The 26,084-nt window shown below is 50.1% G+C and overlaps 1 protein-coding gene across 1 annotated transcript; it reads right to left on the reverse strand.

Moving 5' to 3' along the window:
• Positions 1–7: 7 nt before the first annotated feature.
• On the reverse strand, positions 8–25,053 carry LOC104580192 (mucosa-associated lymphoid tissue lymphoma translocation protein 1). Its single transcript, XM_088538201.1, has 14 exons — positions 25,017–25,053; positions 23,996–24,114; positions 23,495–23,648; positions 22,596–22,774; positions 21,904–22,024; positions 19,135–19,161; positions 18,465–18,668; positions 12,900–13,077; positions 8,402–8,476; positions 7,605–7,732; positions 6,945–7,076; positions 6,635–6,786; positions 1,682–1,807; positions 8–392 (listed from the first exon to the last, which is right to left on the reverse strand). Exons 1-14 carry the CDS (start codon positions 25,051–25,053, stop codon positions 36–38), a joined length of 1,989 nt encoding a protein of 662 aa, XP_088394327.1. The 3' UTR covers positions 8–35.
• Between the last annotated feature and the right edge of the window lie 1,031 nt (positions 25,054–26,084).

A 26,084-nucleotide genomic window follows, 5' to 3' on the forward strand; every position in this document is an offset into this window, starting at 1 on the left:
ATGGTCCCCAGGTTGGTCACAGCAGTCTGCAGGCATCAGGGACAGTCCTGCCCCGGGCCAGCCCGGAGCAGCGCCGAGCAGAGCTCGCCCAGGTTGCTCTCGTCGTTCTCTTCTGGCTCACTGCATGAGTTGGAGGGGTTGCTGCGTGGCAAACTCTGCTCCGAGCCTGTCCTCAGAGGAGCCCAGGGGCCTGTGCTCGGCGTGGACGTGTCCCTGAGGCACAGGCTGCCTGTGGACACTGGAGTCTGTTGGTAGTTTGGCGGGACAGAATTTCTGTGGCTGAACAACTGTGCTACCAGAGATTTCTGGAGGATTTTTTGCAGGCTTTCACAAGTCCTCTGCTTTGTGCTTAGCTGGGTGTAATGCAAATCCAACTGCAGAAGCACGTCTGTCTGGAGGAGGAGAGCAAAGAACATCGAGTGAATCAGAGAACAAGACTTAAAGCAGAACTTTTTTTTTTTTTTCCCCTTTTTCTACAACCAGTGCCAAGAAATTCCAGGCTCGGCTGGCTGTTCTGCAGGCTCACAGCCCCATGCTGTGGTGTGCTGGTGCAATGCTGCTGCCAGAGGAAATGAGCTCTAATACATATTCATGACGGTTGGGGCCCCGCAGCAGTTTCTGCATTTCATAACTCTCAAGGTGCCTGGTCAGGGGAGCAGGAGTGGAGACTGTGCCCAGGAAACCTGCACCCACGCGAGGAGCGCAGGGATGTCCATCCTGGCCAAAGCATGAGAGAGCTGGGCACGCAAAGGGAGGGATAGGGACCACTTAAATAAAATGTGCATCACACATTACAAACTAGTAGCTTAAAAGAGCAAGAGCTCTGCGGAAATCCCTTCTCAGTCTAGTGCTATTTTAGACCTTCACAAAGCTGGTGAAGAAATCAGAAAGGAACGTGTTAATAGCAGCCAAATTCCTGAACACAACCCCCTAGTACAGGGATGTGCCCAAGACACCTGGCTGTACAAAGCAGGGATATGGATGATGGAGCAGGAGGAGAGATTTTCCCTCCATGTCTAGTGGGCAGTGCAGGTCCAGATCCCATGTGGGTATTGAAAAGCAATGCTGGATGCTTGGAAAGGGTCTAGGAACAAGCAAGGGCTGGAAGAACTGCCCTACATTAAGTCAGGTAAGGTACTCTGCAAACTGAGCTTGTTTCAGGCAGATTCAGGCTGCAACTTGATTGTGTTCGGTGCAAGACCATGGAGAGGCTTCCCTCATTCACATGAACAGCTTGCAAGACCCAGATAAGAGGGGAAAAAATCAAACAAGAAACAAGCTACACACTGCTGCTTAGGGAACGATACCCTTTGGAAGAGACAAGCTGCAGGACTAGTGATTCTGCCTCCTCTGCAGTCTTTAATAGTCTGAGTGTTTTTTGGAGTCCTTCTTGCTCTCGGTTCAAGCAAGGAGGGCAGTGCTGGCAGTAGCACCTTGGTAGAAGGGCAGGGTGAACCAGCAGGGAAAGGCAGGCTTTTGTGCCTCAGAGATGCTCTGAGAGCATCCCCCTGGGTGGCACCCTACAACACAGAAGGGTGTCAGCCAAGTTCCTGGTTACCTGCTGTATGCAGTCCAGGGATACCAGAGAGGGCACACGAGGCTTGAGCAGGCAGGGAGAGGGAATAACAGTTACCAGAGGGGGCAGGAGAATCGTGGAGATTCCCACACAGCAGCTTTTTACCTGAACTTTCTGCAGTCCGCTGAGCTGGAATGCACAGTCCTGTTCCTCTTGCTTGTAAACAGAGGCGAGCAGAGACTCCACTTGGTCTGGGTGGCTGTCCTGCAGGATGGTCACATCTTCCTTCTCCTGGGTTAGGAAAACAAGAGGAAACACATCACCTTCAGCACCTGCCCATCAAACAGACTGCAACTTGTTTGGGGTCTGAGCCCTCCAGGATGGGGGACAAGCTGGGACTCGTTATCCACCAACCCCGTGCACGTGGCAGTGGTGCTGCCGGCCGGCTCTGGTGGCTGCTCCAGCTCCTGCCGGCCTGGTCTGGCCAGCCCAAGGATGTCTTTGGCCACAGGAGCTGGGTGGTCCAGATGGGCTCATTGTGGCCCTGCATAAAGCTGGGATCTGCAGGTGTCAGCATCACCCTGGCCATAAGGGTGCTCGGGGTACACACTGCAGCATCGCTCCCTACCTGCTCTGGCATGGGAGCAAGCTGCAGAAACAGCAATATCTCCATACAAAGCCAAACCAGACCATTTCTCTGAACTCAGCAACTTGTTGCCAGAAACACAATGAGAAACTGCAGAAAGATCTTCCAGAAAAGATCGGGGCAGTGAATGGACTTGGCAGAAAGGGGACTAGCTGTGCTGGCAAGGGAGGATGGAGTCGCCCTCCTGTTGCGTTGCTTCAGGTGGCCTCATCCTGGTTTCTTTGACAGGTCTGAACTGGGAAACCCAAGGAGAGGGAGCGCAACGCAGGGCGGTTTCTGCCAACAACTACTGCCCTCTTCTGCTCTTTTCTTCCTTCGCCAGCCAGCCTCTCTGCAGCCCTGTTCCACGCTCTCCTCGGCCCTTTGCATTGGAGCATTCGCTGTGACCTCCCTGTGTGTTCCTGAGCCCGCGCTGCCAGCCGTCCCACAGCGGGAAAAACTGGTGACTTCTGGAGCTAGAGGTGGTATCGGTGCTTTCAGCAGCCTTTGGTGGACTCTCGCAAATCCAATTTCGTTTTGAACCTTGCTAGATTTGTAGTACCCTGCTAGTATATCCAGTCCATGGTCAGAAGTCATGCTCATGGTCACCCTCGCTGGTCCCATCCCGGCCAACATCCACTCTCCGATGCCATATTGCTCTCCAGAGCTGAGGCCTCTCTTCCGGCTTTCTCCTTAGCATCCCCATTGCTCTGTCCACATCTGTCTTTCAACTTTTGCAAGTTTGCTTTCTCCTGGTGCCTCTCCACGCCTGTGACTTCTCCAATCACCTCCTCTCTGGGGTTTCAGTGGTCTGTAGGAACCACGTTCTCTTTTTTTTTTCCTCTTTGCACAGATGGGATGGATAGGACCTGGATACCATCACAAGTGAAAGTGCAGCTTTGGATGGGATGAACCACCCTGCAGGACTGGGATGAAGCAAGATCCAAGCGCTGAATGTCCAAACTGGACATGCTGTTTTTCTCTGCCCCGTTCCCAAAGCACCTACCCCTGGAAGGTGCAAACGCTCAGCACCGCGGTGAGAAGCCCCAAGTCCCTTGTGCAGCCGTGTAGGGATGATTGGCCATCCAGCAGATCCTGCTCTCACAGGGACCGGGTGCTTATTGGATTAAGTGGCTGCGTGATTAAATGATTTGGGATTCACCAAGCACCATGGACTGCTGATCTGCTTGACTGTCTGGCTAAGCCTCTGTCCCCTTCCTGAGGTGAGGTCTGTCATCACTGGGATACGGATCTTAAGGTAGAAAAGACTAAAGGTGTCACAGACCCTGGTATGAGGCAGATCCAGTGACAAATGTCATGCCTGACAGATGCATTTCCAGCTGCTCTTAGAGCACGGATAGTGACTTTGCAATGTCTATCAGCAAATCCTCCCCCAGACCTTCACACTCTTCACCATGACAATGTCAGCCTGGATCTTCCTTGGTGCTATTTAAACCATTATTTTCTTCATCATCTCAACAACCTTTCATGGATTTGGGGGTCTCCTCTCCGCCAACCTTTGCTGCTCTTCCTTAAAATCACAGTTCTTTCAATCTTTCCTTTCATGATTTGGGATGTGTTTTAGTTGGTACACTTCTCATGAAACATAGGTCCAAAAACTGGACCCAGTGCTCCAGCCTCAGCAGCAGTGAGAGGAGCCAGGGAGGATCTCGCCCAAGGCTTGGAGCTCGTGTTTATATCCTCAGCACAGTTTTGTGCCCTGCTTCCATTTCTCCAACCAGTGTGGACCCCAGGCAGAACTGTTGCCAAAGTTGTTCCCCATCCTTGGCAGCCCTGAGGTGTCATTGTGGATTTGCGCTCCTGGGACAGCACCTCTTGGGATGTCTCCTCCAGGCAACAACTCATTTTCAACTCTTTGAAAGAGTCCTCAATTACTGCCAATAATTTGGGGTTAATTGAAGAAAAATCACCAAGTCCTTATTCCAAATCCTAATCCTGAGGGATCAGTTAAAGTCCTGCTAAATTCTCAGCTTCGATAATCTACTGTTCCAAAGACTACCACAATCTCATTACGGTGGATGCAGCCAATTATTCCCTTCTGCTAGTCTCATTCATCAACATTTCTACAGTAAAATCCCCATAGCGGGGATTTTAGTGGGGTTTTTTGTTTGTTTGTTTGTTTGTTTTTAATGAAGTTGTTGTTCAGGAATTGGCAAGACCAGAGTTTTGGCTTGCCCAGAGTTTCAGATATCCTGAATGAACTTTTTTGACTGGAGATGCCATTAGATCAAACAGCTCCAGATCAAGTGACTTAGCTTGAAAACAAGGGGATCCAGGACAAAAATTTTATACATATATATTTGTGTGTGTGTGTATATATGTATATACACATATGTGTGTATAAAATATATACACACACATATGTATGTATAGTCATTGAAGCAGCACATAGCAAAAAATGGAACTAACTCTCAGCATCATTCTTTCCTGAATAGCTCCTAAAATAGTCTCTCTCTCTGAAGATAGTCCTGATCAAGTCAAAATGCAAGCCAGACAAGGCACAAGATGGAAGAGAACACTACCACTGGATAGTGAAGGAAACAGATCTATGCTACAAAAACCAAAACACTGCTATTATCTCTGGTAATCCTTCAGCAAGCCCAGACTCTGCTCAAATCACTCTGACAGGCAAAAGATGGATAAGTGTGGAAAATCTATTCCTTCCTCAATGAATTGGGTCCATGAGTTAATTCCGCAGGGGTTAAAACATGCGCTGTGCATCTTGCCTATGTTTGCCTGGCTTCGAGTTCCAGCTCTGGGGTCTTGGCAAAGCTAATGCAGCTCAGAGGGTTGTCCAGGCCCCTCAGCACCCTCGAGGAGAGCTGGGCAAGGCTGCTGGGTCCCAATCCAGCATGGGTGGCCGCAGGACAGCTGCCTAACGCGGAGCAGGGGAATTGCACAGCCAAGATGTGCTGCCATCTCAGCAAACACCGCTGGAGGTCAGTGTGTGCTGCATCTGTCTGTACCACGGTCCCGGTTTCGGTCCCCTCCGTTCCTCCTGCACCGGTGTGGAAGCAGGAGCAAGCAGGTGGACCCGCTTTTTCCCCACAAGCACTAGCATGGGGCAGTTGCAAACACCTGCACGCAGACACAGACAGCCACAGACAATTTCCATGCGCGGTTAGGGAGCTCACAAGGGGAGATGATGCTCCGGGCTTGGTACTGAGTAACGGGCAGGATCAGGCTCCAAACCTCCCACCGGCTGCATCGCTCTGCATCAGTGACTACAAGGTAGTTAGGGTCAGCATCCCTCCAGGAGCAACAGGGGCTGAAAAATCCACCACAGTCGTGCTACACTTCAGCAAGGGAGCTACAGAAAATGAGGAAGATTGTTAATAAAAAGGCGCAGCAAAGAGAATTAAATTCTTAAGAGGTGGCATGCAGACTGGAAGCTGGGGTGGCTGAACAGTGGACAAGACTGTTAGGAAGTATCTTTACATTAAGATACAATAACACAGAGTATTAAGAAAGCATCATGCAAAAAAGCCAGAACTGTTTCCAAATGAAGAACGTGGAAAGGATCAACTCCAGCAGATTAAATGCACAGATTTAATACAGTAGACTAAAAAAATCAGGAGTCTGAGGATTAACTAGCTTAAGGTATCAAAATTAGCATTAGAAATTAGCATTATGTCTTCTTCTTCCCAGTGCATTAGGAGTAAGGAATGTGGCAGGCAGCCTGTGGGACACTGATACATGCATGCAGCATTCGAGGAGCACAAAGACTTTGCAGAGAGGCAAAAATGGATTATCTGCATCAAGGTTATTAGGAAAGGGGGTCCTCGCACCAAACCAGGGACAGCTCAGGAGACTGAGACCAATAGTGAACACAAGTGCTAATACAGCCTGTGGTTGTTGAAGGAAGAGCTCAGCAGAATAGGGGTGCCCTCTTCTCTTGCCTCCAACCCCTGCAGGCTCTGTGTGAAGTGGAGAGAAGAGAGGCCCTGACCTGGTGCTGGGCTGGAGAGAGCAGGCACACAGGGATCTCTCGTGCAGATAGAGCATGCACACGAGTGTGCACAAGGACTGTCGTGCTGGGAAGAGTCACTTCCCTTTTCTTTTCTTGCAGACACTGCATGGGACTGGTGCCACCACTCCTGTAAGGAACTCTCACTGAGCAAGGAGCAACCAGGCCCAGCAGAGCTCACACTTGTGAAGAGCAGCACTAGGCTAAATGCCCTAGTAATGAGCCTGGCAAGCAATAAATAAGTGTATGATTCCCTCTTCTAGCTCAGTGCCTGCCTCTGCACAGGGGTTCGGCTCTTTCCAGCCCTCAGGACTCTTCTGCCTATGTAACACATGCCAGGTCTCCCACTCTCCTCTCCTTCCTCACTTCTGGATGCATCCTCTTCCCAGTTCACTCCGAAGCAACACCTCACCTCCCCGCCAGGCTCGCCATGAACCCTCTCCCTGGGGGAAGGAGCCACGAAGGAACTGGAAATGCGACCGGCTCCTCTCCGCAAAGGACTTACGGCTGGACGGCAGAGCAGGAGGCGGACGTCAGTGATGTGAGACGGCGGTGCCTGCAGCTTGGCACACACGTATATCACATTGGAGAACACCTGGTGGAAGCGGAGCTCCACCCGTGCCCCACACGGGAACACCACTACTTCATTAAGCATCTCTGGAAGAGAAAATTGAGTGGGATGAGCAGCACTGAACTCCTCGAGGTCTCATCAGCCCCCCAGCTGCTCTTGCAGGCCAAGGTCACGCAACCTCTTCCCAAACAGCTGCGAGATTCCGTCTTTGCCTGTTGGCTCTTGCCACTACTTGCAGGCCTACCGTGGCTGCGGCCCCAGCGCAGCGCGGCCGCTCCCGAGGGGCAGACGGGGTCTGTGAGGGCCCGGGCTTCCTTCAGCGTGTGCTTGATCTCCATCACCTGCTTCCCAGTGACCAAAGGGTCCCGGCCGATATCTGAGAGAGAAATGTAGAGGCACTAAGGGTACCACAGCATCCAGAGCGCCCAGGTCCCTAATTTTCTCATCTTGGATTTCAAATCTTGCATGAACATCCTAGCCAGGTTGCTGCCGGGCTGCTAAAACCTCTCACGAGGAATGTCCTGCTGTGCCTCTCCTGCATTTCTGGCATGACATGGTTGTGCAGGATAAGCAAGACTCACCTGTGCCGCCTAGTGTTTAAGGAATTCAAGGAATGGAACCAGTGATTTAGATGAAGGCTTTTCTCTGCTTTAACAATCTTACTGCATCTGCTCTGTGACTCCTGATGTCTCTCTTTGACTGCCAGGCCTCCCTGCCTTCCAGATCACAAGCATACACAAGTGTATTTTCTATTTTTAGGGAGAAGGGAGCGTGGGTGCTGATCTTTCCTCTCACCCTTGCTGGGATGGCTGCAGAGATGTTAATTTTGCTCACTTTCTGCTGAAACCTTCTTTTACCACTGCTACTGAAATAAGTGATCTCTAGCTTAAAAGCACTACCTTACCTTCTAACACATCCTCCAGCATGTGTGTAACTTTCTTCTCCTGCAGAATATGTTTCTTCAGATATTTCATGAAGATCCCAGAGCTGAATTCCCCATCCTGCAATTCATAGGCTTCTGCATCTTCACTTCTGAAAAAAGGAAATGACTTGTTCTTGACTTGTTCTCACCTTTCTGTGACTGGCAGGAAGCCCTGCGGTACTTAGGGCTTGCTGACATCCCGGCTATATTGGCTGAGTCTAGCTTTGGTTAACTGCTCATGCAACTGCACAAGTGAGGGTGGGAAAGGCTTGAGCAAGCGGAGGGAATAGATGGGAGAGGAGAGCACGGCCTCTTTTGCCAGTCTGGTGGGTAACAGCAGCTGAAAAGCTTGCAGGACTTGCACTCTTGTCCATCTTGGGAGGCTTCAGGTAGCCTCCTCGAGGCTCATGTGCCTTGGGAAGGAGGCTCAGGAATAGAAGGACAGAGGACAGGAGCTAATGCCATCCTCACAGGGAACTGAGGATTGATGAGTTGTGTGAGTTCAGGAGAGGCATACACTGTGTTGTGGGGCAAGACTCCACTCACAAGGCCTTGGAAATGGGGTCAGACTGGATGGCTGCAGCCATTGGCAGTGCAGCGAAGGAAAGAAGCACCAGAAGAGCAAACGCTAGAGGGGCAGGGGGAGAGCCAGGAGGAATATAAGAAAGATCCTCTCAAGCCTCCAAAGCCACCAAGGGATGTTAGGAGACAGGGCTATGCCAGATTTGGGCTGTGCTGGGGTCTCACATTATGGCATGGCCATGGCAAAGTTTACTTACGTGGCATAGCCATAAACAGTATTGCCCCAGGGCTCCAGTGGCTGCACGTGGGACAGGGCACACTCTGGATTGTACCTGGAAGAGGAGACCAAGTGATGAGTTAGTGTCGAGGTCATCAGTCACTTTGCGCACATGTATGGGTTCACCTACTTCCAAGGACATTAAATCTGTCCGGGGTGACCGGCTTCCCCCACAAATGCTGCCGTGCTTGCACTCGATGGCAAGCCTTGCTCAGGAGCTCATCTGGCTGGAGTCAAATTGGACAGCAAAGGGACTGGTTGCTCCCAGGGTTTGAGCCTTACCCCAGTGATTTGGAGATGTTCTCAATCACACAGGAACAAGAGCTGAGAACACAGGCAGCGTTACTCAGCCCCAGGGGAGTTTGCTGGGGCTGAAGCTGGCAAGCTGAGGAGAACAGAAGGGGCTATTCCATGACCAGTAGCCAGCAGGTTACCAATTGCTGGTGGCAAAGTCTGGAGAAGCTGCTGAATGGTGAATATTCATCTGGCTTATATTCTAAAGATGCTCAGAAGAGAAATGCTGAAAAAGAGATGATTCTAAATATGAACACTGAATGGGGATGTCTGCTCCCAGGACTGAGGAGACACAGGACACTGGATCCCAAAATAAGCTGAGATCCTTGCTGTCCCCATGGTGGATGCTTTTCCTTGTAGGCTGCATAGACACAACCTGGCACCTGCCTTTCGTGACTGCACCAACAGACACATGTTGCTACAGCTACAAATGCTCAGCAGTGGCATTTCCAGACCATGACTGAACACAGTGAGCAGTGACTGATCACTCCTCACTCTTGCACAAGCCCCCGTTAAAATCTCATTTATGTGGCACATCTCATGCAGCTGGGCTGCAGTGAATGATTCCGTGATTCTGATCTGCATTCCAGAGGGGAGATGGGGTCTTCCTTCTGCCCTAAGCAGCACGTGTTAGAAACTCTCCTCAGTCAGTGCCTGAGGTGGCAGTGTGCTGAAATTCCTGGAAGAAGCAATTGCATCCACCCGAAGTGAGCACTGATCTACACGTTAAGGTACTAGGTTACGCACAGACTCCACGTCCGTGGTTCCTCCTTCACTGACACTAAATATCTGCTACTATTTGGCCAAGGAGGATGTACTGCTTATTGACTTGCCATTTCTGATGGCAGCACATGGGGTGAAGAGAAGCTTCAAGCTAGACCCTTCTCTGTTAGCACACACGCAGCTCCTGCTCGTTCAAACAGGGTTGAGCAAGCAGACAGGAGACTGCACCTCCAATGCTCAACATTAATCCATTCCAGTTTAATAGGAAAAAAAAATGCTGATTTAAGGAGTGGCGTCAAAAGGCACAATTTGGAAATCCAGATGTTTTCCTAAGCTGACACACTGACTTAGGTTTTGCATGAAAAGCAAACCCAGGAGAAAGAGCTTTCTATAGCAATCCATCGCAAGCCCAGGCATAGCACCTACTGCACTGAGGTGCCATGTTCCCTGTGAGAAAGGGCTGGAAAGAAATGTCAGATGAAGGAGAGGGGAAAGAAAAAAAGACAGCCACGTAATCACATCTAAATGTCAGAGCAGATCTGACATCGCCTCCTTCTCCCGAAGCGCCCTAAAAATTCACTGAGTGCAGAAACTACTGGGGATGCCAAGAAGGGAAACAGCAGCCCCAGAGCTATTTCATAGCCTGCTGTCGTTCGTGTCAGAAACCCCAGTGCTGCCCTGGCACCGCAGAGCTGCGCGTGCCGTGCAATGCTCCGGCAGCGCCTCTGACAGCTGGATGAACTTCTGGCCTAACCTCTGCCCCCGGATCTGGCATGGGCTGCGGTGATGATTCAGCAGCGCTGCTCAGCAAAGCTCGTCTCAGCATTACAGACACAGGTCATCTAGTGCAATTTCCCTGCTCAAGCAGTGTCACCCATAGGCTGCTGCCCAGGACCCTGTCCTGACACCTTTTGACTGTCTCCAGAGAAGGACTCCCAGGCCCTTCTCTGCAGAGCTGCTCTGCAGCAGAAGAAGCCCCAGCCTATACTGGCACATGGGGTTATTCCTCCCACCGCCTTTGTTGAACCCCATGAGGTTCCTCTCTGCCCGTCTCTCCAGCCTGTCCGTGTCCCTCTGAGTGGCAGTTCTGCCCTCCAGGGTATCGGCCACTGCTCCCAGTTTGGTGTCATCAGCAAACTAGCTGAGGGTGCCTTCTGCCCCTTCATCCAGGTCACTGATGAATAAGGTTGAACAGGTCTGGACCCGGGATCAAACCCTGGTGGTTACTGACCCCAACTAGACTTTGTGTCACTGATCACAACCTCCCTGTCTGCTCATCCAGCCCATGCTTCCCCAGCTTGCCTATGGGGATGTTTTGGGAGACAGTGTCAAAAGTCTTCCTGAAGTCACAGTAGACAACATCCACTGCTCTCATCTACCCAGTGAGTCGTTCCATCACAGAAGACCATCAGGTTGGCTAAGTGGGATTTCCCATTTGTGAACCCACACCGATTCCTCCCCACCACCTTCTTGTCTTTCTTGTGCTTGTAGATGGTATCCAGAATTAGCTGCTCCAACACCTTTCCAGAGATTGAGGTGAGATTGATTGCCCTGAAGTTCTGCAGGTCCTCCTTGCTCTTATTGAAGATTATTTTGAAGATCAGACATTTGCTTTCTTCCAGTCCTCAGGCACCTCATCTGACTGCCATGAGCTTTCAAAGGTGGCTGAGAGTGGCCTTGCAATGACATCAGCCAGCTCCCTCAGCACTCAGTGGGGAACCCATCAGGCCCCAGGGACTTGTGTATGTCCAGTTTGCGTAATCTTAACCAGCTCCACCAAGAGAAAGTTTTCCAGATTTTTTCCATGGCTTCCAAGGGCTGGCATTCCTGAGAGCTGGTGTCACCAATAAAGACTAAGGTGAAAAAGGCATTCGTCACCTCTGCCTTTTGTGCCCTTTGTCACCGTGGTCCCTGTCCCATTCAGTGGGCCCACACGTTCCCTGCTCTTCCTTTTGGTACTGATAGTTTACAGAAACTCTTCTTGTGGTCCTTGACTTCCCTTTCCAGATTAAATTCCAGAAGGGCCTTGGCCTTCCTAGCCTCATTCCTGCATATTTTGACAATGTCCCTATATTCCTCTCAGGTTACCTGTCTCTGCTTCACCTTCTGCACGCTTCCTTCTTCTGTTTGAGTTTTGCCATTAGTTCCTTGCTCATCTATGCAGGTCTCCCACCCCCTCTGTTCAACTTGTTCCTCATTGGGACAGACTGTTCTTGTCCCAAGTTCTGTTACCACATCTAGAACATGCCAAGGGGCTGGTAGTTCTTTCAGGGCAGGGCTAAGATTTCTGCACTCTCAACATCTCAATCATCCTGGTTTTCTGGCCAGGACCACAGGAAGAAAAGGGAGACTTTACTGCCTTTGCCCTCCACGTCTTTACTGTCCTGTAGATCTACTGCAGGAGCTCTAAATAAATGAAATGATGACAGCTTTTACTGGATCAGTCTAACTTCACTGAAAACGAGCAAATAGCAATTTTCTGCCACTCAAAAATTAGCTGTGGGAAGTTATTTTTTCACAGACAGAGGGAAAATGCTGACCTCCAACCTCAGCATCAACCTCTGAAGTCAACTTCAAGACATGAAGTCTTTAGAAGTCTTAAAGGAAAGAAACACAAAAGTAGCACAGTTTATTTTCCCCATTGTGTTCCTAAATATCTCCTGTGTTGCACTCTTTTCACTGAGACATTAATAAAAACACAGCCAAGAGAAAAGAGATCTAAACAGCCCAGCTGAAGCACACAGGGCAACACGTACAGTGCAAGTGCAAGGTCAGTCAGCAAGGAAGCACAGTGGGCGAGCTGGCATGCCACCAACGCGTGTCCCACACAGTGACAGGAAGGGACCAAACTTGCACGGTGCCCTCGGTGGCCCTCCTGCACTAGCAGGGCCAAACAGCGGGGAGAAGGGAAATGTGAGAGGGATGTTGTTACAGGCTGTGAGACTGGGTGGTTCAGGACAGGGGGCATCATCTGGAGATGCAGCAGAGAAGGGGGCTGCTGTTTTGGGGCTGAAACGTAGAGACAGAACTGCTCTGTCTTCACGATGGGCAGCAGTGAACGCTCCACGTTAGCGCAGAGCTGGCCTTGCACAGACTCGAGGCGACCATCAGGCCTTGTTCTAATAGCCTCAGTCTATCAGGCTTCCTTATAAGAATCATCAAGGAAAACAATCAAGGAAAGGCAGAATCTGACACTTGCAAGGCTGAATCTAGAGCACAACTGAGAAGGCTGCCGAAGAGAACCTGCAAGACTCAACAGTCCTGGAAACTTTATGACCCAGTCCGAAAAACCTGTGACAAAAGTGTTGGGTCAACAGAGACACGTGCTGACAGCAATCAATGGCAACATCTCTGAACAGCGACATTGCTAAACAGGGATTGAGGCTGGTAGATGCTTCCCTGACCCATCTAAATGCTACATTCTGCCCATCCTGGGAGAGCAAAGGTGAAAAGCGCCCTACCATTTCCTGCAGGTGTCCAGAAGGATGAGATTCAGGGCTGTCTGCTGCTGCTGCATCTTCTGGAGGATCCTCTGCACGCTGATGCAGTTCTCAGGGGCATAGGGCTGTGGGGCATCAATGGGGACCATGTAGTTCCTCCCTGAATGTTCATATCCATGTCCGGCGTAGTAAAATAAAGCTGGAAATGTGATGAGGACAGGATGAGTCACGATGCAAACCTGCAGGCTGTAACTAGCTCCCCACGACCACGTCCCATATACTACCCTGAAGCCATACTGGTGCAGGATAGACCTGGAGTTCCATTCTTGACAAAGTTTTGGTTAAAAATAAATAAAGTTTGGCTGTTAGTGAGAATGAGACAATGGACAAAGAAATATTCTACTGTGATAAAAGATATATTCACAACCTTTTAAATATGAAGCTCCAGAGCTTTCTAGTTTTGGAGCAGAGACTGGTAAGGCATTAGGTGATGGAAAACACCCTTCAATTTTCAAGAGTCAAGCTGTAGTTACATACTTATTAACCAGTGAAAAACAACAAGACAGACACCTGAATACATGTACCACATGCATCAATGATCTCAAACCAGCTACCAGGCCTGGAAAGCAGGAAAGGAGTCAGACTCTTAGGGGTGGTTGTGACCAGGGACCTAAGTTCAACATCTAATAAAGATCTGGGTTTGAGGCTTTACTCTTAAGCATGAAAATCATAACAATAGTTTTTGGCAATTGGGAAACTTCCACTTGGAAAGCCCAGCACAGTGGAGCTGCTGCTTCTTGCTGACTTCCATTTAGCTCCCCAGCTCTGCATTTGCAGAAGGGCTTTCCCGACTTGCAGAGATCCTCATGTGAGCTGCAGCCTTCCCAAAGCAAGGGAAGGGCTGCAGGGTGATTTGCTAGCCCGTCCCAGCGCTGATACTGCAGGACTTGTTGAAAGACAACTTGGGGAACCAAAAGGTGTTGAAAACAGCTCGACAGGATGACGCAAATGGCTGTGATGCTGCAATTATGGGACAGTGGAGAACTAGAATTCAGAAATGGGAACAAGCAGCTGAGAGGCAAAAGCAGGGAAACTGCTTGAGTCAGATTTGCCGTTGGAAGCAGCAAATTCATTGAATAACCACCTTCTCTATATTCCTGGCACCGCTCTTACCTCTGGAGTTTGCAGGACACCCATTTGATTTACAATGCTGGAAGAGATGCAGTGGATGGAGCAGGAACTGAAGGACTGAAAGCATCATCTTGTTATAAAGACAACCTAAAAATCATCTTTGGTTTCTATTCTCAGGCAATGAAAGTTACTCCAACAGCTGTTTTCACAGGTGCCTGAAAGGTTTGGGTTCCTCTTCTTGTGGAACTCCAGACAGAAACAGTGGGCTTTGACTTGCAGAAGTGATAAACTTTCTTAACTTGAAATGGAAGCCACAAAACCCTACTGTGAAGCTATAAAAGCATATCAGATGGGATCATTCAGAAAAAATCAGAATCAGGCATTTCTGATTTGGCCTTTGAAGTAGTAAAGCTACAAATCCCTCTAGGTCTCATCTCTCTGGCTTTGTTTGGTACAAAAAATGAAGGTGAGATCCTTTATGGGACCAAGGCACTGGTGTGTCCAGGTAACTGACACTTGGAAAGAACTAAAGCTTTATACAAAAGTTCAAAAATAAGAATTAAATTGCTAGTCATCACAGGCTTTCCGTAATGCAAGTGAACCACCTGTAGGGATCATTTCTAAATGAGAAGAGGAAAATAACATAAAAGAAATATTAAATAATAAAAGAACATAGCCAAGTATCACCTGGCCTGCTTATGATATGGTCCCTGCCTATAGAAATACAACGCAAATGTGTCAATGGAGATAGTGTCCAAACCCAGAGGGCTCAGGTTAAGACAGCAAAACCAACTCAATAAAAGCACGTTCTAACTTTGAGGGGACTTGTTTAGCCACCCAAACATGCTATCGAGTGCTCCCTGCACTGTGTGAGCTACAAGACAGGAGCGATTCGAGCTCCATTTGAGAAACAGAAACCAGGATTCATGTTTGTTGAGCAGCTTTGCTGGAATCCTCTCTAACATGTTGTTCTTCCTCTTCTCTCCTTTTAAACAGGCCCCTCCATGTTTTGACTAAGAAAAGGAGAAGGTTTTTCTTTTTATTTACGTGTTTAATTTCACTGTCTTCCCACGTTTTGTGAGACAAAACTGCTGATCCACAACTAGCTTCTGAATACCAAAATATAAAGGGGAAGTTCCAGGGACTGGCTACAATACAGGAAATGTCAGCACACAGCTTAAATAACGTATGACGATCTATTCCTAGTATTTCCTTTGCAACTTTTTTTCTCTATTGCATTTCTGCCATTATTTTTTGACTCGGGGCTTTTTAGGATAGTTGAAATAACATTGAGGGAGAGTCCTCACTTGCCTGAAGGTTACATATACAGGATGGGTTTGGGGCCTGGTGCTTTGGGACATTCTTGTAAGAGGAGATCACAGGTTCTCATGCAGATAAGCCACCATCTCTGGAAGGTGAATTTAAAAAAAAAAGGTAGCTGTAGCTAGATCATTTTGAACACACAGTCATACCACACCGTTGTGCCTCAAAAGGAAGCCTGTGTTGGTGCAGGTCTTGAGAAATGAGGCCCGATAATAAAGCGTGTGAAGTCCTACATAGGGGCAGATAACCCCCAGGCATCATTTTGGCTGAGGAGCTACTGCTTGAGCAGCAGCCCTGAAGCCTGGACTCACGGTGGCCACCACGCTGAAGGGGAACCAGCGCTGGGGCTCCAGCAGGGCAGAGCAAAGCCTGCACGTACAGCAGGAGATGCAGGACCAGCAGGGTAAAGGGAGCTGTCACACCCTCTCCTTGGCCCTGGGGGGGTCCCACTTAGATCCTGCATCCAGTTTTAGGGCCATCAGTTCAAGATGGAGATGGAAGAACTAGAGAAAAGGCCAGCAAAGGCTACCAAGATCCAGGGTTAGTGTGGTGAAGTGAAGGTGAAGCCAGGATCTCACAGCAGGTTCCAGCTCCTGCTGTCTCCTACAGAGACAGCAAAACCCAAATCCTCTCACTGGTGGCAGGAAACATTGGGCAACCTGAGGAGGGTCAGGTTAGACATGAAGAAAGGCTTCTCCCTTCAGGGTTAGGAAGCCCTGGAACAGGCAAGGGGGGCAACTGGTAGCTTCAACCTTGGATATCCTTAAAAGCAGTTGATAACAGTCCTGCAGTGAACAGGATTGGGACTACAAAAGTCCCTTCCAACTAACCCCTATCAGCTATACAGGGCTCAGGAAGGAGACAAGAAGGTGGCCCGGCCATCCACCAGCATCATTTCCAGGGTGTGCACAGGTGCATCGGGGTTACACCAGCATCTCCCCCTTCAGCCTTGTAAAAAGCCTTCCGTGACTTAGCCCTCTCCTCCCAGCTCTGCTCAGCTCCATGCAACCACACAAAGTTCTCATGAGTTCGGCTTTGGCGGTTGCAACACAGGAAATGGCACCTCAGGGTTCCCCGAGCAAGAAAAAAACACAGGTGTAGGCAAGGGGATGGCTTTGCTTGTGCAGGTACCTGCCCAAAACACCTATGTGGGTGCACAGGATGTGCGTAAAAGAATGCTGATGAGCTCCGTAGTTTTAATAGGTGACCTAGATTGCCACTGGAGCAATCTCTTATCTCAGAGCTCTCCAAATTTTCAATCCATCAACGGCTTCTAGACCTTTATTCTGGAGCTCAGGCCTTGAAAACCCAATCCACAGAGCTTATGATGAGTTCTTGGCTTGTTCTAAACACAATAAGTTAATTTCAATGACTTGCTATTCCCTGTCTCTTTTAATTTTATGCCAGATAAACATCTGAAGAAACACTGGAAGATGCATCACAAGAAGGCACCCCACAGGTCTGATCCAGAAACCCTGGGGCAAGCAGCAGACAAACTAACCAAAGTTCCCACTGTAAGTTTGGATGCCACCCAATTATGACAAGAGTCTTCAACGTGATCGCTCAGACTGGCCTGATGGCTGCTGTCTCAATACATTAGCAGGCTACTCAGCTTAGAAAGCTGTAAAGAAAACCCACTACGACTAACAAACACCCAGGGCTTACTAAGATTCAGTACCTCAGCTGTTAATATTTTCCTTGCCACTGCATAAAGTCAATTTTGCCATAAAAGATCAATGGCGAAGAATGCAAAATGCTTTTTAAAAAAAAGCACGACAGCGTGAAAGGTTTGTCATTTAAATTTTTTTTTGTTTTTCTCCCTCCAATGCTCAGGAAGATAAGGGAATCTCAGTGTAAAGCAAACGTTTTGTTGCCATATGTTATGATACAGACTTGCTGGGTTGGACCTGCAGCTCCTTACATCCTGCAGGATCCATGGTAGAAGTGGGTGAGCTCTCCAGAGGGAGCCCAGGAGAGCCACAGGACTCTGGCGAGGGAGAAAGGAGGCAATGCCTGAGATTGCAGGGGGATTTCAGAAAGAAACCACAAAAGGAAGTTTGCAAGTGAAATCATAGGAGTAAACTATCATCAGATGATGCACTCAGCCCAAGCGGTGACAACCCTGTGCTTCCTTTCTGCACCAGCTGAACCTCCCCGAGTGAGTCAGAGATTCCCAGAAGGAGGCAAAGTTGCTGTATTTCTTCACATGAAGATGTCATCTGTGCCCTTGCCCTTATTCTTTGCACAACATCCAAACCTTACACCGATCACTACACCGGCCCTGGCCTGCACTTATGTCTTCCATCAGAATATCCTAGAATGTCATGCAGACTGGAGAGCTGGGGGAAAAAAAGCACCCCAGGAAGGAGGCTGTGCCTCCCTGAGGCTTGGAAGACGACACCATTGGCCAGGTGTTTCCAGGGTATTTTATCACCTTGAGAGGGCCTCACAATCCCCGAGGAAGCTACTTTCACCAGCGATTCTGAAGGCCTGCTTTAAGATCCACGAGATTGGCTCTTTCTTAAGGAATGTTTCCCCCCCTTTCTCCCCACTGAGGACAGCATGCAAGTAGCTCCAGCAGCTCCAGCCTAAGCCACCTACAGCTGGGAATTCAAAGAAAAGGCTGCTTGTGTCTCAAATTAGACCACCAGGAAAGAGAAACGAGGAAATTGTGGCCGGCTGCAACACTCGAAATGAGTTTCTGCCCTCACAAAAGAACTCTGTGGGGCCACCAATATTCACATTAAAATTATCTTCTCTATCTTTTAAGAAGAAAAATTGAAACACCCTCTCCCACACAGTAGCTCCCTGAAACCCTCGCACAGAAGCACGAGACCGTGTTATTTGAGTTAAAAACTCAGAGCCATGTAACAGAGAAACACCCATCATGACTGTCCATAACCTGGCCAAACTGAACAGCATTTACCTGCCAAGCCCAATACTCCTGAAGACTGCGCTGCAGGGCCCCCCCTGTCCTACATAAAGGAAAGTTCAATTTCTTCCTTTTAATATAGCAGCAGTTATAAACATTTCTTGCGGAATCCCTGCTCTTCCCTAGCAGCAATCACTGTTAAGCTGGCGTTGCCTATTGCCTGCTTGGCCTCAGCGGGTGGCCGGGCTGCTTGGCCTTACCGTAGACCCCTTTCCCCAGAAGCTGCAGGAAGCGACCGACCGCCGTCATCATCTCAGCCTTGTTCAGGTCCAGAAGAGACACGACCTGGAAGCCCAGTTGCTTTAGCAGAAGACTCAGTTCAAATACATCTGTGACAGGAGCCATAAGGTTTGGATGATGCTGGTAATGGTTGTTGCCCACTAAAAGCGCTATCTTGTCTGTAGCTAAGAGAAACACCAAACACCAAAACTGTAAATGCTCAGCAAGGATCAAGGTATTGCTTCATTCAGTTAGACTGAGGATACATGAAATCCATGAAATCTTTTTGTATATTTAGTTGGGATATAGGGCATTCAGCAGCCACAGGAGAAGAGAGCTTCGTCCTGGTCTGAGGAGCTTTTTCAAAGGAGGCAAAAAGGTGTCACACAAACAAGACTTTTAAAGTCATTTTGTAGGCAGAGATTGAATTACTTATTAGGAAAGTTCTTACTCTGCTTTTGATTCATTCTGTGCCTTGCAGCTTTGATGCCCAAAGACTAGCACCAGCAGAGCCCGTGACAATGTGAGCATAAAGGCACAAAACAGTCTCTGCAGCAGAAAACACTCCTATGTCCTGTCCTCGCACCCACTTTAGAGCTCAACTTCGAAACAGGGGAATAACTGCTCAGAAAAAAGACTTGCAATACTCACCAAAAAACTTTGCAGGGTGACACGTACCTGGAAACAAAGACAGAAGTGATAAGCACATGCTCAGCACCCAGGTTCCCAATGCCAGCTCCGATCACAGGTCTCAAACCTGCCCCCCCTAGCTACACAAAGTCGGATCAAAAACTGCAGCATCGCAGCTGATTGAGCGACACAGACTGTAAAACTGCTCCTCAGACCAGTTTTACATAACCCACTTACTAACCTTAGAGATACTAGACTGCTCATTTCAAGAGCCTGCCTGCACCGGCCCCGCAAAAGTAGCTGAACTGACACGTGGGCAGCACAGGAGAAGGGTGAACGGTCAAGGATGAAGGCACGAGAGGAAGGTGCCAGCACGAGAGCAGCTGAGAAGGCCAAGGAAGCAAAGCTCAAAGAAGGAGCAGGCTGGGGGAAGGAGCGTAGGGCTGCCCATGTGGAAGCCTGTACTGCCTGTGTCAGCCCTGCTGCTCTTCCCAGGATGACCTGCCTGCTCCCTCATTGCAGGGAGAGCAAAGGAAACAGGAGGACTCGAGGAAGAAACTCAGACAACATTGGCTTTGAAGCAAAAAGCATCTCCCTATGAAAGGTCAGCATTTAGGAAGCAGACTGTTTGCTTTAGATAAGATTTCCAGCGCATTTCAACACTCTGCTTTGCTTTTCTCTGCCTTTTAGCAGTTCCGGCTCAGAAAAGCCACCCAAACATGAGTCATTTTCACAAGATCCACAAGCTTCCCTGTCCGAGTGAGCACGGCGTGGAATTTCACTGATGCCAGCAAACCCAGCAGGCATCTGTGCAGGCATCCCATCCCCTGAGCTCTCCTCGCACACAGCCTCTAAAAGTCATCATTACTCTGACAACTTCTGCTTTTTTTTATATATATATATATTATTAATAATAATCCAGCCCAGAATAAAGCTCTAGAACCCTAAATGTTCTAAAAGAAAAAAGGGAATATTTTTAATTGCATAGATTTCATGGATTTGGAGGCTTTGGGGACCTTTTTTGGATACACAGTGCTGACAGTGCTGCTAATGCTCCAGGGAGAAAGCATCAGCACAAGCCCATTTGTCCTCTTTTTTTTTTTTTTTTTGCCTCCAGCAGAGCTGCCTGTAGCCTTCACATTTTCAACCCAGCCCAGTCCGATACCCTTTTTTGCTACCTGTCTCTTCTGTTTTGCCAGCTGCAAGGAGTGAAGGAGAGTGGACAAGGCTCCCTAGTCATACATAACCAATTTGCAGCTTAAAAAGATTTTACAGGCAATGTAAATGGCCAGAGAAGAAACTTATGGCAGAGAAAAATCTCTAGATGGAGTCAAGAGTCAGCAATGCTGCCCTGTGCTATTCCTGTCTCATGGCGTAGCAAAGGCACAGGATCAAAGCAGCCATCAGACAGAAGGTGGAATAGATATAAGGCTCTGGAAAGCCATCTTTTCCCCTAAATCCCTTAGGTTATACAGGAATTGGGCCTGGCCAGCTCTGCTGAGCTGCCTTAACCTTCCTGAAACAAACACAGCCCTTGCCAGCTCTATAGATCTGAGCACATAATACTTTCTCTCAGTTTCAGGAAAGGATCACAGCACAATCTGGGGTGACAGCTATTAAATCAGCACCTCAGCAGGGCAAGAATACCCAAGTGAGCATCAGAAAGCACAGTGTAACATGGCAGGCTTCTTATGAGGTGATCAGAGGTGCTTTAAAAGCCGCCTTCAAACCCGCACAACCCAAAACTGAGGCAGACAGACAGCGAGCTGCCAAGTACCCAGGATCCAGCTACGCTCGCCCGTGCACATGCTGATCTGCTTGCCTGACAGCTCCAACACAGGTCACCACTTCTCCTTGCTACTCCCAGACACCAGAAAGACCCCCTTGTGTAGTTCCATGTCCCACAAGATGCTTCCCTTAATGCGAAAGCCTTTTCGATTTCAGTCATACCACAGAATACAGTGGTATCCTTGTGGCTAAGCAGCTGTACAGATACGCAGGAAGATCACTTGAGTTTTTCCTTTTACAGACGCCATTTCCCTCGCTAATTTTGAACTCTGTTATCAAGGAATTCCATTTATCACTGCTCTGGCCTGTCAGCAGGGACTAACAGACACCCACGTCCTCAGCTTTTGCAGCTCGCTGAGATCACCGCTTCAAGTATACCCAAGGTGTGAAATTGTGCTTTGCAGGCAGTTTCAGTGACAGCTGCCACAGGGCAGCCAGGACGCTCCAGTTTCTCTGCAGAGCCCCACGTTGCCTCTTCTCGAGTTGCTATGGCTACAGAGGCTTTCCAGGTTCAGCAGCAGTCTCTCCAATATCCAAGGCCCCAGATGCACCACCTCTGCCCTCACCTTTTAGTGCACGACACGTTACTGCTCAGGGCCCAGCACAGAGCATTCACACAAACACGTCATATGTATTTTTCCAGACAGCAACCGAGGCAGAAAAGTAAACAACCTACTGTTTAACATGGCTATTTTTTTAAATGACATTCATAAAGCACTCGGAAGCTTTTTGCACTATGCTCTGCTGAGAAGTGGCATCTAAAACTAGTGGCCCTTTTTTTTTTTTTTTTTTGTTACTAGCAGTGTATGAGGTGAGGCAAAGGTGGAAGCATCAGAATTGCGTGTCCTTCTCCCCATCTCACTTCCCCTGCACAGAAGGAGCCCCCGGATAACACTTGCCCTGGGCTCCTTGTCCACCGGCCCGGCTTTTCTGAGTGAGAGCACTAAAACCCTTCTCTGCCCCATAATCACTTTTCATGCTAAAAGATGATTTGTAACAAACCAGATGTTGGTTGGCTCGGCTCACCCACGTGAATATCCACTGCGTTGGTCCAGTGCTCTCCGTGGCTATTGGAAGCACAGCAGAGGTACGTGCCAGAGTCGCTGACCTTTGCATGGTTGATCTAGACAGATTGAAAGTTAAATCACATTATTTCTGATGAATGCTTGTGCTACCCTGACAGTATTTGCCAAACACAACCCTGTTCCTGGAACTCAACGTCTCTTTTGTTGCTGTTGACCACAACCTAGCCTGAGAAGACTCAGTCTAATGACTGTTTTTACATTATTTTTCTTTCTAGAAGCAGCTCAGTAAGTTCACATGCTGTCTGTTATAGACCTCAGCTTTTAGAACACAAGGATACTCTGCCAAACCCTCCCTCTCTTCTCCAACAGCCCTGAAGCTCTATCACAGTCACAGTCTGACCCTGGAAGCCGTGCTGGGAGGACCATGTGTGACTATAATTGGGCTACCCACTTTTTCTCATTTTCTAGATCTCCGTTCACACCGATCAAAGCATGTCTGGGCCTTTAAATGCAGATAAGAGCCAGACATAAGGACCATGACCTGCCATACGCAGGGTGACAATAAATATTTTAGCAGTTTTTCCAAGCCCTCTGAGGTTATCCCATGCTTGTGACAGCAATGAGCTTCTCATCATGCACAGTTTAGGAACCGTGCAGGGGCTACATTACCCAGAGTTTTTTTTTCTTCTGGTGTTCTAGCACATTCCCGTTTCGGTACCACTGGAAGCTTGGGGCTGGGACCCCCATGGCAGCACACTGCAGCTGTAGTGGTTTCCCTACTTCGACTTTCTGCTCGATGGGGTTGAGGATGATGACTGGTTCTCCTCGCCAAAGCTGAGGGAGCAGACCTGTGAAGCAACAAACAGAGTTGGTCCTCTCTTTCCCAGGATATTAATTAAAATAAAGGCATTTTTCCCCAATAAAGGAGTCTGTGCAAACAGCCAGAAAAACAGTTTCCACTTGCACGCAAAGATACTGCCCCACAGCAAGGCTGCTGTTCTAGAGTTGCCTCTCTGTCTTCTCTTGGAGCAGGGAGTCCTCAAGAGCAACATCTACAATAGTGAGATCACCCACTGGACAAGTCAAAGCAAATCCTTTTGCTTTCTAGTCACAAGTGTGCCCTGATGCCTGAAGAGGCTCAGCATATCCTGCCAAGGGTGTAGTCAACATGCAGAGGTTAGACACGCCCAGAGTTATTCTGCCCAGTTTTGAAATAACCACACTGCTTCTTCAAGTCTACCTGCCAAACACAAAGTGGCAAACACCCAGCCTAGCATCGCTTTGGGAAATCTCTGGTAAGTTATCAGCAAGAGGAGCAGGTAAAAAAACAGCCTGGGTTATTGGAATCATGACAGGTTCTGTCTCCTCCAGAGCAGCTACACAGCTATCCAGTTTGGAACTGCACGGTCATTTCACTAGCAATTCTTTTGGATAAGGATTTTAGAGCTGGGAGGACATATTGACCCTAGGACTTCAAAGGGTCACTGTTGCAATCAGCCTCAAACTTTAATCCATAGGGAATATTTGTGCAAAGCATAAAACAGAGATGCCAGAAGACATGCTCATACCTCTGCCAACACACTGATGGACCTCCACTTTCACCCAGTTGGAGAAGACGGCATTTTTATAGATGTCATTGATTCTGCAGGTGTAGAGCTGGGTTTGCTGTGCAGTGATGAGCAAATCCTGTTCAGTGGCACCAGGAATCTGGCAGCAGACAGACTGAAAACAGAGGCAGTAAGCACCACATCCCATTTTTATCACTGCTAGCAGAAGGCACTAAAAGGATGTTCTTAAGGGCAGGAAGCACGGAAAGCCCCTGGTTTTGTCCCCTCCGGCAGCCAGAAGGATACAGGGAGAAGGAGCTTAGCACCCATGTAGCATACACTGAAGTCCTAGGGAAGCACAAGTATGCAAACATAGCCCATTTCCCTCTGTTCTTTGCTCTTTTGTCTCCTGCCCTCCTGAATCCCACCAGATTTGTCCGTAGCCATCCCTGTTATGCTGCAGTGCACTCCACCAGCCTGGGAGTGCAGGACCCAAGGGTAATCTCCATGTAAAAGCATTACCTGGTGCTGGCAAAACCACTGGTACTGGAGAGACGTGCAGGCCTCAGCTCTGCATCGCAGAGCGAAGGAGTATCCAACTGGGACGGAGACGGAGACCGGCTGCTCGGTGATCACAATGGCTGCAGAGAAAGAGATGCTGGTTTCTAACACAACCTAGGAGATGGAAACAGCAGTGCAGGATCCTTGTCCGCACAAGACTTCCTTTTCAGAGGTGACACAAACCAGCACAATTCAGCTATGGTTAGAGCAAGGTTGCTCCCTTGCTTGGTTCTTTCTTATAAAGCGGCCAGCCACACAGCGAGCAGAACCTGTTGGGCACTTTCTTCTGAAGGGAGAAAACCCCCTCAGGTCCCTTAGGACTGAGGTCCCTGCACAAATGGGCCTGCCCCACAAAGCAAGTATATTTGGGAAAACAAGGAAGCCCCATGTGCAAATGCCCAGGGATTTTTAAGGAGTCTTCTTGACAGCTTAAGCACACACGACACAGCATATGTTTTGTGCAGTCCCGGATGACACCCAGCATGGACACTGACCACTGCCAGACACCAGGAGTTGCAGGACATCTCCCAAACCCTCGCAGCTCCCAGCCACGAACTGCACCTCCCGGGACCACCTCCGCACAGAGGCGGCCAGGGAGCTGCTCACCCTTCTGCATCGCTCAGAGAGCCGCGTGTCCCCCCCGGCCTGTGTGCCTGCGGTCGGCCTCAACAGCCGCCGCGTTCGGCTCTTCTCCTGCTTGAGAAGCAGCATCTGCCTGGGGGAAAGAGGGGAAAAAGGCAGAGAGTGTCAGAAAGCCACCGGGCATTCCCGGAGCCCGGGGACACCCGAGCCTCCCTCTCCCCATCCTCAACACCCACAGCGGGCTGCCAGGAGGGGAAAACCAGAGCGGGGAGAAGGAACCAGCGCCGCTCGCGTCGCCCTCGCAGCCTGCTGGACTCGAGCGAGCAGCCCCGGCTCCTCGGGGCAGTGCCGCGACCTGCTCGCTCGTCCTGGCGGCGGGCAGAGCGGCCGGGACTCTCACCTGGCGGCAGGGCGCGGGGGCGGCTGCGGACCGCCATGCTCGCCCGGGATGGAGCCTCCTCCTGGCCCGGGGGTCTCGGCGCGGCCTGGCCAGGGCGGACAGGCCCGGGGTGGAGGAGCTCGGCGGCTCCCCGGCCGCGACGGGCGCCCACGGGGAGACGGCCCCGCACTCACCTGCTGGCAGCGCCCAGCGCGGCACTTCCGCGCCGCCCGCCCTGCCCGCCCCGAAAGCGAAACCGCCGCCGCCGCCGCCCGGCCCCAGTGGGGCGGCGCCGCCCGGGGCTGCCCCCTCCCTCCGGCCCGGCCCGGCCCGGCCCGACCCGGCCCGGCGGCCGCCTCCTTCTCCGGGCCCGAGACGTCCCGCTTACCTCGCCACAGTCACCCCCATTCCCACAGATACCCCCACACCCTTCCTGGGGACACCCCCGTCCCTACAGCCACCTCCATCCCCTCCACACAGACACCCCTATCCCCACGGATACCCCCACACTCTTCCCGGGGACACCCCCCAGCGCTGCAGCCTCCCTCACCCCCTCCCCATGGGCAGCCTGATCCCCACGGACACCTCGCTCCCCACAGCCACCCTCACAGCCCATCTCCGCAGACTGCCCCCATCCTCAAAGCCACCCTCATCCCCACAGCCATCTTCACACCCCATCCCCATGAGCACCTCCGTCCCTGTCCCACCAAATGCCCCCATTCCTGCTCCAGTGTCATCTCCATCCCCACAGCCACCCTTGTCCCAGTCCCTCCAGCCAAACTCACCACATACCTATAGGCACCCTCACCCTCAATCCAACCTAACCGCTGCCCCCACATCCCTCCTCACTTTGCCCCATGGCTTCCTTCCTCCCCAGCTAGCACACACTATGGCCACCTCACCCCCATCCCTATGGCCACCCTCAACCGCACAGCTACCCTCTCCACCATCCCCTCACCGACCCTCACCCTTATTCCTACATCCTTCACGCTTGGACCTTCGCCCTTGTCCCCATGGCAGCTCTCCCCCAGCCATCTCTCCTCACAGCCACCCTGTTGTGCCTGCTGCCGTACTTGACCATGCCCGTGG

Source organism: Tinamus guttatus, unplaced genomic scaffold (assembly GCF_059628265.1).
Source record: "Tinamus guttatus ecotype Peru unplaced genomic scaffold, ASM5962826v1 Tinamus_guttatus_pri_ptg000942l, whole genome shotgun sequence".
NCBI lineage: Eukaryota > Metazoa > Chordata > Aves > Tinamiformes > Tinamidae > Tinamus > Tinamus guttatus.

Excerpts from the sequence above, each read along its gene's own strand:
- LOC104580192 (XM_088538201.1), bottom strand. The coding sequence starts at position 25,053 with ATGGCGGTCCGCAGCCGCCCCCGCGCCCTGCCGCCAG. Across the intron at positions 24,115-25,016 it reads CCCCCGCGCCCTGCCGCCAG|CCATTGTGATCACCGAGCAG; the intron begins GTGAGAGTCCCG and ends CTTTCTCTGCAG. Across the intron at positions 19,162-21,903 it reads GCCGAGCCAACCAACATCTG|GTACGTGTCACCCTGCAAAG; the intron begins GTTTGTTACAAA and ends CTTTGTTTCCAG.